The sequence below is a fragment of the Homalodisca vitripennis genome, chromosome X (assembly GCF_021130785.1).
Source record: "Homalodisca vitripennis isolate AUS2020 chromosome X, UT_GWSS_2.1, whole genome shotgun sequence".
NCBI lineage: Eukaryota > Metazoa > Arthropoda > Insecta > Hemiptera > Cicadellidae > Homalodisca > Homalodisca vitripennis.
Genome location: NC_060215.1, coordinates 67,257,764 through 67,271,147, shown reverse-complemented (window position 1 = coordinate 67,271,147; position 13,384 = coordinate 67,257,764). Strand labels below are relative to the sequence as shown.

The 13,384-nt window shown below is 31.5% G+C and overlaps 1 protein-coding gene across 1 annotated transcript in view; it reads left to right on the top strand.

The window, feature by feature from the left end:
* LOC124369119 (rhomboid-related protein 2) overlaps window positions 1-8,188 on the top strand; it is a 42,262-nt gene extending 34,074 nt beyond the window's left edge. The window contains exon 9 of the mRNA XM_046826877.1: window positions 2,765-8,188. Within this exon, the coding sequence (XP_046682833.1) occupies window positions 2,765-2,965 (201 nt within the window). The 3' untranslated portion in view covers window positions 2,966-8,188. The remainder of the gene's footprint in view (window positions 1-2,764) is intronic.
* Window positions 8,189-13,384: the final 5,196 nt, after the last annotated feature.

Here is a 13,384-nt window from a genome sequence, read left to right as displayed (position 1 = left end):
GCCGCATAAGATACTACTTAGCAAGCTAAATTCCTATGGGATCGAAGGAACAGTTCACAAAACTATTTCCAGCTATCTAGAAAATAGACAACAGAGGGTATCGCTTGGTGGGGCTACTTCAGGAAGTAGAGAAGTCATGCATGGAGTGCCACAAGGTTCCATCCTGGGACCTTTGCTCTTCTTAATTCTTGTGAATGATTTAAGACTGGGAGGCAGGGCAGTGCTGTTTGCAGATGACACTACGCTCCTGTCCAGAGGAAAGCTGATACACTCCGTGCTTCAGGAAGACGAGGACTTGTTAGCAGATGCCAAGAGGTGGTTCACCACAAACAAACTAAAATTAAATGAAGAAAAAACACAACTGATATTCTGTACTCTAAAAAATGGAGATGTCATAGAGGACTGTGATGAGGCCGTTAAATTACTCTGTTTCTGGTTGGACCCGAAGTTAAATTGGAATTGCCACATAGACAAAGTCTGCACAAAACTCTCCAGGGTTATCTTCTTGCTGAGAAAACTGAGAAACGTGGTACCAGAGCGGTGCCTGGTAACGGTGTACCACCACACACTTTATATTACGTTTAAATATAAACAAAATTAAATTAAAAGAAAAAGATTGTATTATATACATTTGAAAGTGACACTAAAATACTATTTTTCGACATAGTCACCATACAAATTTAGGCACTTATCATACCAGTGAGCTAGTTTTGAAATTCTAGCATTATAAAATTCTACTGCCTGAGACTTCAACCAAGTAGTCACATCTTCCGCAGTTCCACATTGTCATCAAAGTGCTGCGTCTCAAGTCCTCATTCCTGGAAACAGGTGGTAATTGCTGGGTGCAAAGTCCGGACTGTAAGGCGGATGTGGAAACACCTCCCAATTAAAAGCATCCAGAACTTCTCGAGTCCTATTTGCCATGTGTTGTTGTGCATAAACAAAATTTTTGAACTCAACTTTTACATGGTCCACAATACCTCGCAGGATTTATGTTACCTATCTTCCACAAAGTTTATGGTAACCAAACTTCTGCATAACAATTTTGTGTAACAAACTCCTTGAAATTGAGAAAAACTTAAGTGAGAGCTGTTATTGTGAATCAGCGGTCTTATTTAATCTTCTTATCGACTTTAAAGGCAATTTCATTGGTTACAATGCTTGGCCATCCACTTTGTTTTTCATCATGCACATTAGTTCAGCCATTTTTAAACCTACATACAACCGACACACTCCACCTTGAGTAATCACATTGTTCCCATAAACTTCACAGAGTTAGTGATAAATCTCAATTAGTTTATTGTACTTGGAAACAAAAATTGTATTACCGACCACACTTCACAGTTGGTGGGATCTTCAATTTCGTTACACATTTTAAACTGCTATTGTAAAACAACAAGGAGCGACAATAACCTCTCACTAGCACGGCTGGATAGCCAGTAAACGGAGAAATGCCCTGCCATCAAAATGGATGGGATAGTCTTGTCCCTGGCGGCAAAACATAATCTGCTTTCTGGATAGCCCTTGTATTAAAAAAATGACATTATATTTTCTTTCTATAAAAATGCCATCTTGGCTTCTACTATATGGAAAGTCACACAAATTAATGCTGGTATATTTATGAAATTTATTAATTATATACATTATAATAAATTGTCATAACTCTACATGTTTCAAATTCCAATCAATCAAACAGTTAATGTTAACAACATACTTTAAGACCCATAACTACATTATTAATAAGTATTAAACTCACAATACATGTGTAAACTATTTTAACCAATTGAATGAAACAATAAATCAGCTCAATATGTGTGTTCTCATAGTGGTTTGTCATATTGGTAAGAAGTTCCATGTAAGCTGGATTTCGTGTGCAGATTAACTGAGAATGGAGTCTCTTCTTGCTGAGGATATTCAGCACTTTCACTAATTTTAAGAATGGGTTTCTATTCTAAGACTGATCCTGTTAACTTCTACTATAAATCTATGTAGATGCTGAAGTGTGAGTGAGAGTGAGCAGTGAGCCAGAGTAATTGTAGGTAGTCACTGCAGCTCTTCACTAACTCATCAATCATCCCGCGACTGGATCTACCCATTGGTATCATCTGCACTTGAATCACAAATCCAATAAGTTGTAACATATTATTGTAATGTTGCTATATTCAGATATATCTGTTCTAAAATTATTTTTGATGGGTCAAGTGACGGATGCTAGAAGTCATGAGGAGGTCATTGCCTCTGATTTTAGATCAGGAAGTTGAAGTCAATGCTGTTTGTCCATGGTGTAAAAAGTTTCCTCAGACAAGACAAAAAACTTTACCAACGCAAGAACCCATTCTGTTTTCCGACAGTATCTGAACAAAACCAGGATGTATCCTCCTGGATATGTGTGTAGACGAAACATATTACTTCATTTTTTGTACTATGTTTAGTTCTTCCGAGTTCTAAAAATATTAATTTTTACATATAACACGTACCTTGTTGATTTTTGCTTTATACACGAAGAGCCCTGAAAAATTCTGTTTGCTTATTATAAAGGTCTTAAGTAGCAATTAAATTATAGTGTTAATAAACTCTGTGAGTATTTGCAGATGGGATAGTACAGTAAACAAAATATGTTTTACATGTATATAGATTTGTTTAGTTTCAAGGTATTCAAATACTAATTGTCATATGATTGACACTCAAAATCAGTAAAAACTTGCAAACTAGTACGTAAGAATAGAAGATTTGTAATCATCAGTAATAATGTGTTCTGTTATAGATAGGATATGTTGCTCACATCGCAGGGGCTGCTGCAGGATTGCTTGTTGGCTTGTATGTCCTGCGTAACTTGGAGGTCCAGTCTTGGGAAAGGACTCTCTGGAGAATCAGTATCCTGGTATTTGCAGCCTTAGTTGCAGTTGGTATTGTCTGGAACATTGCCTATCCTAGCTATTTTCCTGAACAGCGACCTACCATGTAGTATGCAATGATGGACTATATACACTTAGAGATTTACAAATTCTGTTTTGTTTATGATTTATAAGTTCCAAGTATTGTACCATTGTATTTAAGTCAATTACATAAAAACCTGTCTACTACAATCACTCTCGTGTCAGCTCATCTGTAATGTGTATTGTAAGCTTTTTCTCAGCAACCTCTTTCTTGCATTTTAAGGCGACTGAATTCTGGTATTATTATATAAACAGCTCTTTATTATATAAATTTTGCTCCATTTCTAAATAGGTTAGAAAAGAGTTGGTTAGGATGAACTTTTAGTTTCCCACAATCTCAACAGAGAATATTTTTTGGGCAGGAGGGAACTTGCAAAACAAATCATGAGCTTAAAATATAAATAATATTTGGTTTGAATCCAATAAAATTATATCTATATTGTTCGAAATCTTATGAAGGCAGGCATGTAGGAAATGTGCCTTTTTCCGACTATGCTGGAAAGTATTTTTAATTGTATTTTGTAACTCAGTAGAGCTGAGTGTTCAGAGACTGTCCAAATATCACAGATTAGTCCAAGCTCATGATCACTAAATTTGTATACAGTTTACTCCGTTGGTGCTAGTAGTACTTGCATGATAGTACACTGCAATTTTGTTTAAGCTTGTTGGGTATGAAACTCCCTCTCCCAAGCTATTAGTTCCATTGACACCAATCCCCATTTTGTGGCAAGACTAAAAGAAATCTATTCAGAGCGTTTAGTCAAGTGAAGTACTGCCTGAAAACCACCATGGATCATGGTAGCTTTGGGACATGAGAGTGTGTGAAAGAATGAATGTAAGGTTAATAACTTTTAATTAGTTTGATAATAGTTAGAAATACCAAAATATTTCATTTTTAATTTTTATTGTAGGTTGTATTTTTCTGTTAATTGGAATTAATATTTGTTGTTTAAAAGTCTGTGTTCAAATGAAAGCGTATACTATTTTTCAGTATCTGATTGTAGAATTTGCATCTAAATAAGTTTATTAATGTTAAATAAGGAGCAGGTCAAGTGTAAGATACTACCATGCAGCCTTAACTTAGACTATACAAATAAAGAATTTTTTATTAGACAAAAACTTACTTAAACAAATTTATCTTAAAATTCAATATTGTAAAGTATTTGTATGCTGATGTTTGTGATATAAAAACTGTATAGATTGTATTTTTCTGTGTCTTGGAATTAATATTTGTTGTTTTAAATTCATCAAGTTCATCCAAAAAGAAAGACTATTTAAGAAAGGTTATTTAAACAAGTAAAGAGCATGCTCTGTTAGAGAGTCGTTTAACATCCAAATTTCTTGTTGTCATCTATATCTTTAGCAAAATCTGGAATTAGATTATAAAACTTAATCCTAACATAAGCCTTCTTTAAAAAATCAAGGTTGTGATGTGATTAAACTTTAAACTTATTTTAGTTCCTAGTATCATATGAGTGATTTTGACTGTGCACCTGGAATTTTCTACCATTGTCTGACATACATAATAGATTCCAAAACATAAAGACCATACACTGTTAATATTTTTAAATTTTTTATGGTGTCATCATAGTTTAAATTAAGCATTGTTCTAATGGCCTTTTTTAATATTAAAATTGTGTCCAGATTTTTAATAGCAGTTTGTCTATACACACAAATTCGATATGTAATATTAGACTACATAACACATACATACTACACAGATATCACATTAACAAAGATCCTAGAATTTATTTTATTGATGACATTCTCAACCTGATCATATCAAGTGATTTTGTTATCTATATAGTCCAGAATGTTGTATTTTCAACTTCAGTTAATGTATAATCATCAATTGATGTGTGAGATTTAAAAACAATTTACACTGCTTTGTATTAAAAATCATGAAATTAGTAACATAACAACTGATTGAGAAGTTTTTGTTTATTGCATTTATTTGTTTATTGACAGAATTAGTGAAGCCTATAATTATTATTATTATTATTTATTTATTTGTTACGTAGGTTTACAATAGAATGTTACAATGCAACTCTAAACATATAACACATCATTTTTAGTATCTAATACAAAATTTATTCTATTACAGAATTTTCACAAATTACATAACAATGATTGTTAAAATAATAAAATACAGTTTTATACTATGAAATCAGAACAAAAATCTGAACTTTTATAAGGATAGGGCTTCAATAAGCAATTTTTTAAGTTGCTTTCTAAAAATTCTGGAATCCTCTTCTAAAGTCAAATTTGGAGGCAAATTGTTAAATAATTTAGTTCCTTTATAAATGGTCTAGTTTCTAAAAGAGTGAGATGATGAGAAGGGTACTGGAATTTGCTTTTGTTTCTTGTACTGTAATCATGTTGAAGATTGAGTTTTATAAAACAGATTATAAATTGATTGTTTTTTTACAAATACAGCTAATTCTAAAATATAGAGACAAGGTAATGTTCAAATTTTGAACTGTTTGAAGAATGGGCGAAATGACAGTCTAAAATTAATATTGGCAATAGTACCTTCTCCTCTTTTTTGCAGAATAAATATTTTGTGGCTGTAACTACTATGTCCCCAAAATGTAATACCATAAGATAAAAGCTACTGAAAATACCCATGATAGACTGCCTTGGTCATAGGAAAGGTCACAACTCCTGAAATATGCCTAATAGCGAATAAAGTATTATTCAGTCTAGAGCATAAATCATTACTATATCCATTCCACTTTAAATCATCCTGGATTAATTTTCCTAAAAACTTTGTGGAATTAATTAATTAAAATTGTTTATTATGATCTATTTGATGTTTTAGTTGGTTTTTATTGTTCAAAAATTGATCGTGTTAGTTTTAGAAAAATTGAGATTTAATCCATTGTACTTAAACCAATTCGAGAGCTGACGGATTGATGAGTGCAGTTTAATGTTAATTTCTGGAAGAGTTGGCTGTTGTGAGCACTGTTGTGTCATCTGCAAACAAAGTTAGACTGCCATAAAAATTAAAGGGAAGGTCATTAACGTAGACTAGAAATACAAAAGGTCCTAATTTTGATCCTTGAGGGATACCATACTGAACTTTTTACCATTCTGAAAAACAATCCATTGTGCATTTTCATAGTGATGATAGGTTAGAACACAGTATCCCATTAAATTACAATTTTTTAGATTTTACCTTATCAATCTGAAGTAATAAGTGTTAGTGAATCTTGACTGGTCTCAGGAAATTGAGGTTAAATGTGGTGCACCATAGGGATAGGGTGTTTTAAGAACAACTACTCCTTTTGACTTTTACTAATGCTTCTACCTTAATAAAAAAAAAATATTTCTCTAAGGATAATATTCTCTAAAGTTGACTTTATTTCAACTTTATTTCATCCTAATTTAACAATCTCAAAATCCTAGCACAAAGCACATAAACTAAGGCTTTTTAAAAGAAGCTTCTTAATGAAGATAAAACCTGAAATATAATTTTCGCCTTAAGACCTTTTCATAACAATTCAGCACTACATATATATGCAAAACAAGTAAATCTTTTAGGAATTTATACTGGCAAAGAGTTGGGCTAGGGCTCTCATATTGATTATATTAGTTCAAATCTATCACAAATTGTATTTTTAATTTGTAACTGACTAATTGTATAGCAAATATATTATTTTTGTGTACTTTCAATCAGTTTTTAGGTACAGTTTAGTATTTTAATATTTTTTGGAACTGCAGGGTTGTTGAAATTTTTATTTTATAAAATAAGGAAATAAGAATTGTGTCTTAGGTCAACTTCATAGATCATTAGTATTTTATTTGAAAATGATAAGATCTATTTTGATATACTTATTAAACAATTGATACCTCATAACTGTGACTCCTGGCTTATGCAAGCATATCTTTAAAGTGGTTGTACTTGCGCGTTGACGGATTTTGTTCAAAAATATACTGTTGGAATTGTTATAAAAATTAAAGAATAGTTGGTGTATTGTAAGTTTTTTATAACCATACCAGTTATTTTGTTAAAATGCCTCTTATATATTCACACCTATGTGCCAAATTCGGTTTCTTTACCTTAACTAATTTTAAAGTTAATAGTATTTTTATAAAAATACAAAATGGCAGCTAGCGGATAAATGAGACATTTCCCAACTTATTGATAACCTATTTGACATTGTTTGAAATGATGAGTTCTGTCAGCTACAGAAGTTTGTGACACCCTTTTGGGAACACCCTGTATATGTATACAGGGGTGTCCCAGAACTCTCTACCAATATTTTCAAGTATTATTCATGGACCAAAGGCAAACCAAAATATCATATTAAAACTTGTGAAAACTCAATTACCCGAACTCGATTTTTCAATTGAGTATTACAGCAGCTGGTTGTTATGGCTCACAAACAGTGCTGACACATAATCATAGTGGATATTGCTTTGGGCTTGATTTTTTAAAAGTGCATTATCTCCATTATTTATCAACCGATTTACTTAAACTTGGTATTGTTGGATTCTTAATTAAATTGTCTAACTAAAATGTAATAATTGAGACTTTTATTATTTGGAATTTTAAATATAATTACGCTTAAAGGTTTTGAGAAGCCACCATTTTTTAAGTGAAGCTTCTAAAAAATTAAAATCTTTCTGTAATTAGGCCTTTAGGTTATAAAGCTATATACCAAGTTTCAACTGATTACAACAATCCGTTCTCAAATTAAAAACACCTAAATGAAAAATAAAAATGGCGGCTATTCAGGTAATGAAATTTGGAAATGGAATAGTAACTGCATATATAAAATAAGCCTCTAAACAGGAAGTGGTATATCTCATATAATTTCATTATGTAGACCAGTATTTATTTCATTAAGTGTTTTTAAAAATGTAACTATATTTATATAAATCTATAAAAGATAAATATGAGTTAGTTAGACAGGTATGAAGTATTGTGTTACCTAAATAAATATTGTCATTTACATTTATGATCCAATGATGTGTGTCATAAATTAAGTCATAAAGTTTTATTCATGATTTAGCTGTCTTAGGCTACATTTTTTATTTTTATATTATATACAGTTGATTAACGTTGTTGCCATGCAAAATGTTAACACAGTATTTATTGTATTATATTTATAGTTCAAGTGTAGACTGAATTTGTCCTATAGTTAATTACTTTTAGTGTTATAACTCAATATAAGGAACATAGACCTCACAGCATAAAATAATATTATTTAAAATAGTTTTAAATTATAATAATCCTTTGATACAAATACTGTGCCTTATTCCTTGATTACTCGCCCAAAAACTATTTGTGATCCTATACAAGAGTTGAATATATATAAATACAAGTTTAGTTATTTTTTAAAAGCATATTAATAATTCATTGTAAAAATTGTTAATGTTTATTGTTTTTTACTGTCCAAATATTCTTGAAAGAAACTGAAAATCAGGTAGTTTAATGTTTATTAACATCACAGAGCATGACATACAAAACAATACACATATTCACATTAATCAAGACTGCTGTCTTGAGTATTCTAGTTGTCAGACTATGTAAGCCTTATTTTAAGATTTTGCAGGATTATTATTCAGGTGTACATACACTCAGTGGTCATGTGACCAATAAAATGTTCTGTGTGTGTGACCTGGAGTCTGTCCTCCCTGCTGTTTGCCAACAGCAGTCAATTATCACTGTTGCCATTTACCAGTGCTTTGTACAGTACGAGGGGGTACCCAAAAAAAACCGGAATTATTTTATAAAAATTATATATTATCAAATTTTTTACAATACGACCTTATCTCCTTCAAAATAATCTCCATTACAACTAATACACTTGTCCCAACGGTATTTCCATTGATCAAAACATTTTTTGTAGTCATCTTTAGAAATGGCTGCAAGCTCGAGCTTCGTTTTTTTCTTAACCTCTTCAACGCTGTCAAATCGTTGACCTTTCAAGCCTCTTTTCATGTGTGGAAATAAAAAAAAGTCTCATGGAGCGAGGTCAGGCGAGTAAGGTGCGTGGGGCAGCGGAACCATGCCGTTTTTGGCTAAAAACTGCCTAACTGAGATGGCTGTGTGTGCCGGTGCGTTGTCGTGGTGGAAGAACAAGTCTCCAGTCTGCCACAAATCGGGTCTTTTCTGGCGAACACTGTTGCGCAATCTTCTTAAAATCTCCAAATAAAATGTTTGGTTGACAGTCAGACCTGGAGGAACAAACTCAGAATGAACATTGCCTTTAGCATCAAAAAAGCAAATCAACATGGTTTTGATGTTTGATTTGACTTGCCGACATTTTTTTGGATGAGGTGAAGATGGCGACTTCCATTGGCTTGACTGTTGCTTCATTTCTGGGTCATAACCATAGCACCATGAGTCATCACCAGTAATTACCTTTTCCAGAAAATCGGGATCATTTTCGAGATGTTCTTTCAGAAGGCGGCAAGTTTCAACTCGATGTGCCTTTTGATGGTCAGTCAGAAGTCGAGGAACAAATTTGGCAGCAACCCTTTTCAGTCCTAAATCTCCTGTTAAAGTTCGCTGAACCGAGCTCCAAGTTAACCCACTACTCTCTGATAGTTCCTCAATTGTCTGTCGACGGTCGGTGAGCACGAGTTCACGAATTTTCTCAACATTTTCGTCCGTTCGAGAGGTTGATGGACGTCCAGAACGAGGTTTGTCTTCAATCGACATGTCACCATTTTTAAATCGAGCGAACCACTCGTAGACCTGAGTTTTCCCCATAGCATCATCTTTGTAAGCTGTATTCAACATTAAAATAGTTTCTGCAGCATTTTTACCAAGTAAAAAACAAAATTTCACAGCTGCACGTTGTTCACTTAAACTTGCCATGACAAAAAACGAAACAAGAACAAAACAGGGTTAGCGAAAACAGTCACTACGAACGAACAGAATGCACTAGGACAACGGAACTGGGGTCACTGAGCTCGCAATGGGATGCGCGACACACGCCTAGTGGCAGGAATGTGTACTACACGCTGCCGGCTGCCAGCAATACAATTTCGGTTTATTTTTGGGTACCCCCTCGTATTTGGGTTTTCTCATAGAGGGAGTGATCAATGCTGCCATCTTCGGTCAGGTAGTCAAATCTAAGTTGTAATGGATCCTACTGAATATAACACAACACTTGCTTTGTTTGAAGCACATGGAAGAAGACAAAATATGCATCCAATCACCAGTTCCGGAATGGAACATTCAGAAATGTGTTATGGTAAGATAATACAAGAAAACAATTTTCCACTATCCATAGAATATGAACCAAGCTGTCTTACAATCCAGGATATATATCCAAATTTTTATTTTTTTAAGCTCTTATATTTCCTTTGCTACACTTAGAACTAGTACAGGGCATGAATGATGGACAGTGTGTGATATAATTATTAGTTCTTGGACAGACAATTTGATTAGTGCAGTTGACAACATTGACATCAAGTAGCCACTCATTTTACACGCTCACACTAAGTCCATAAACAAGTAACTATCCATTAGACACTACTTGATTGTTATGTATTTAAATATATTCATTTGATTTTTTTTACTTCACAGCAGATAAGCAACCAAATACAACGATGCATTATGAAAATCATCTTATTCTTAAATTTCAGTGGACTGTCTGCTGTGGGAAAACTGGGGCCCATAAACTATAAATATTTTTTTTCTTCCACAAAGTAGTGCAGCATTATTTAGAAACTGATTTTTTCTATTAGAAATATTCTGTAAGGATGGGTAGTTTCTCGATAGCGATTCTCTTTTCACATAAATCAATTAACAAATATAGATTTCTTAGTACCAATTTTGTGGATCATAGCAGTATGAGACTAACAGTATAGCGTAATTTTAGACAGAAAGTTAGTTAATGAAAAACTAACTCATTCTAAACGTGACATCAAAAAGCAAAAACCATCAGAAAGTGTCACAAGCAAATACTTAACTCAGCAGAGTACAAGCAATCTTGAAACAAACATAGTTCTAACTTGATGAAGCACGAATGAAAATGCTCAAGCAAATGTCAATGACGCAAAACGAGCAATTGTGTTACAAATAAAAATAGAACTTTATGATCAACAAACAATTATAACACAACAATCGCCCCATTAAATACAATTATAATTCAGGATAAGTTTTACGATACACTTTATATAATTTTCAGTCGTTCTAAATATATTAGTAAAACATTCTTCTAAAAACATTAAACTACCTTGTTATGTTTTGTTTAAAATAACTTGAAATTGTTCAATACCATTAATGAACAATGTTAAAGGTTTCTAACTTCCATATTTAAAATGAAATTCTGTAATACTTGTACACAAGTAAGTCTAATAATTTAAGAAATATTATATCCGTCCATTTTTTAAAAGTTTTAAATGATGAAAATTGTAATTATTAATATTTTAATCCCGGTCACCAAATCAGGCCAGTAGATAGTGTAGTTGCCAGTTAGTGTACCTGTAATGAATAGAATAATCAATTAATAGTATACATTTCCCATTTACTTGTTTCTGAGTGCCTGATTCCATCTAATAAGTTATGTAGATAAGACTGCACAGTATGATAAGACTAAAAAAAGATTATTGATGAAAACTGTGCCTTAATTTTTTGTATGAATTTAAAAATATTAGTATTAAATGGAAAACTAGATTGAGGCAATATCATACCTTCTACTTATTTCAGTTATATTAAAGTTGTTTTAAATCGAATATGGAATTCATATGGAAGATTAAAACAAAATGTTCTCATTAGTTAAACTTACATTTAATGTGTAGAGAAACGAATCACATGTATAAGTTTATTGTTTTACTCGTATATTACACATACACAATTTACCACTTGTGTGTGTGTATATATATGTATATATATATATTGTGTTTTTAGTGTTACATATATTTATCAATAAAGTATTATTTATAATATTATTATTACATTACTTGCACTCTGGTTGATATATTTCACTTCATATTTTGACCTTGTAAGGAAATAAAATATAATTTTACTGAACAATTGCAAAAATCACTTCTGAATAACAGTGTCAATGACAGAGGTTATTTTGTACATATATGTAAAATCTTCCCCCTTTTTGGGTGAGAATAATTCCAATCTGTTCTTATTGTGACTTAAAACAACCACTCTTGTTCATCACTATTATAAATGTCGCTTTAAAGAGGCTTAAATTCACATATTTATTATTATTACTTTTAAAAGTTATGAATTTGTGACATTTATATATTGTTTTAAAATCTACTTAACTTTATTAAATTTTGAAATCATTGAATTCAATTTCAATTGAAAACAAAAATTAAATATAAAATGTTCATTTTATATTATATACGCACATTTGCAGTAGAAATATATAGATATAAGGTTATGGTAGATTGATATTTAACATATTTATCATAGATTAGTTTTTTTATTGTTGTAGCCAATATAGTATTGTCATTGATAAAGTTTTAATGGTCAATATTTTTGCAGTTATTATGATTTTTACATTTATTGTGTAAATGTGAAATACTGCATGCATTTATAGATTATAATTAGTAATTTCAAATAATAAATTATGTGATTGTGAAGCAGTATTGATTTAAAGTTATGTTATCTAAAAACCCAAGACTATTATTACTTGAAAGAGACAACTAAAAATCAATAGTTATATCATTCATTTACTATTTTTATATATTGCTTGTCACAAAACTGGCAGATTTATCCACCCACACATGCCTTCAATATAATGAAAACTTAACTTTATTAGACAGTATGGTATTCAGTACAAAATTAAAAAAGAGATAATGAAAAATGACAAAACATTCAGACATTTACAAGCTACACTAACATTTCAAATTTTACAAGAACTGTAAATTCAGGCCTTTGTCAATGCTTTCACGTACACAAATAGCATTTTCACAAGGCCCAGTTTTTTACCATCTCAATGTTGTATTAGTATACTAAATATGTGGTAGAATGTAAAAGTAAACAATATTTATCAAGATATCACTCTAGAAATTAAAGGGAAAATATATAGATAAAATATGTATTATTTATAATCACAAAAGTTGCAATTTACAATAAAATTATATATGTATTTGTCCATCACCGTGTTTCTACCTGTTGCCTTATTCATTGTCAAACCATAGTTATGTACAAAGATTATTTTGTTGTATGTATTGTTTGATGGTTAAATATGTATATTTTTTAAAAGTATTTGTTTTATTTCACCATGTCTTACTTCTCCTAATTAGGCAATACTTTTTAATTTAAGTTGTTAATCATCTGAAAAAATGTCTATATACAAGTAATTTTTTAAGAAAAGAAGTAAAAGATTCTACTAAACAGATAGCCAACCAAACAGGATGCTCTGAATTTTGTAGATCATGAATGAGATGAATGCAAGGACCAGAAATGTTTTCGTATAAAATTTTTAGTTTTACATTCATAAAGCCAGAGTAAACAATTTTTA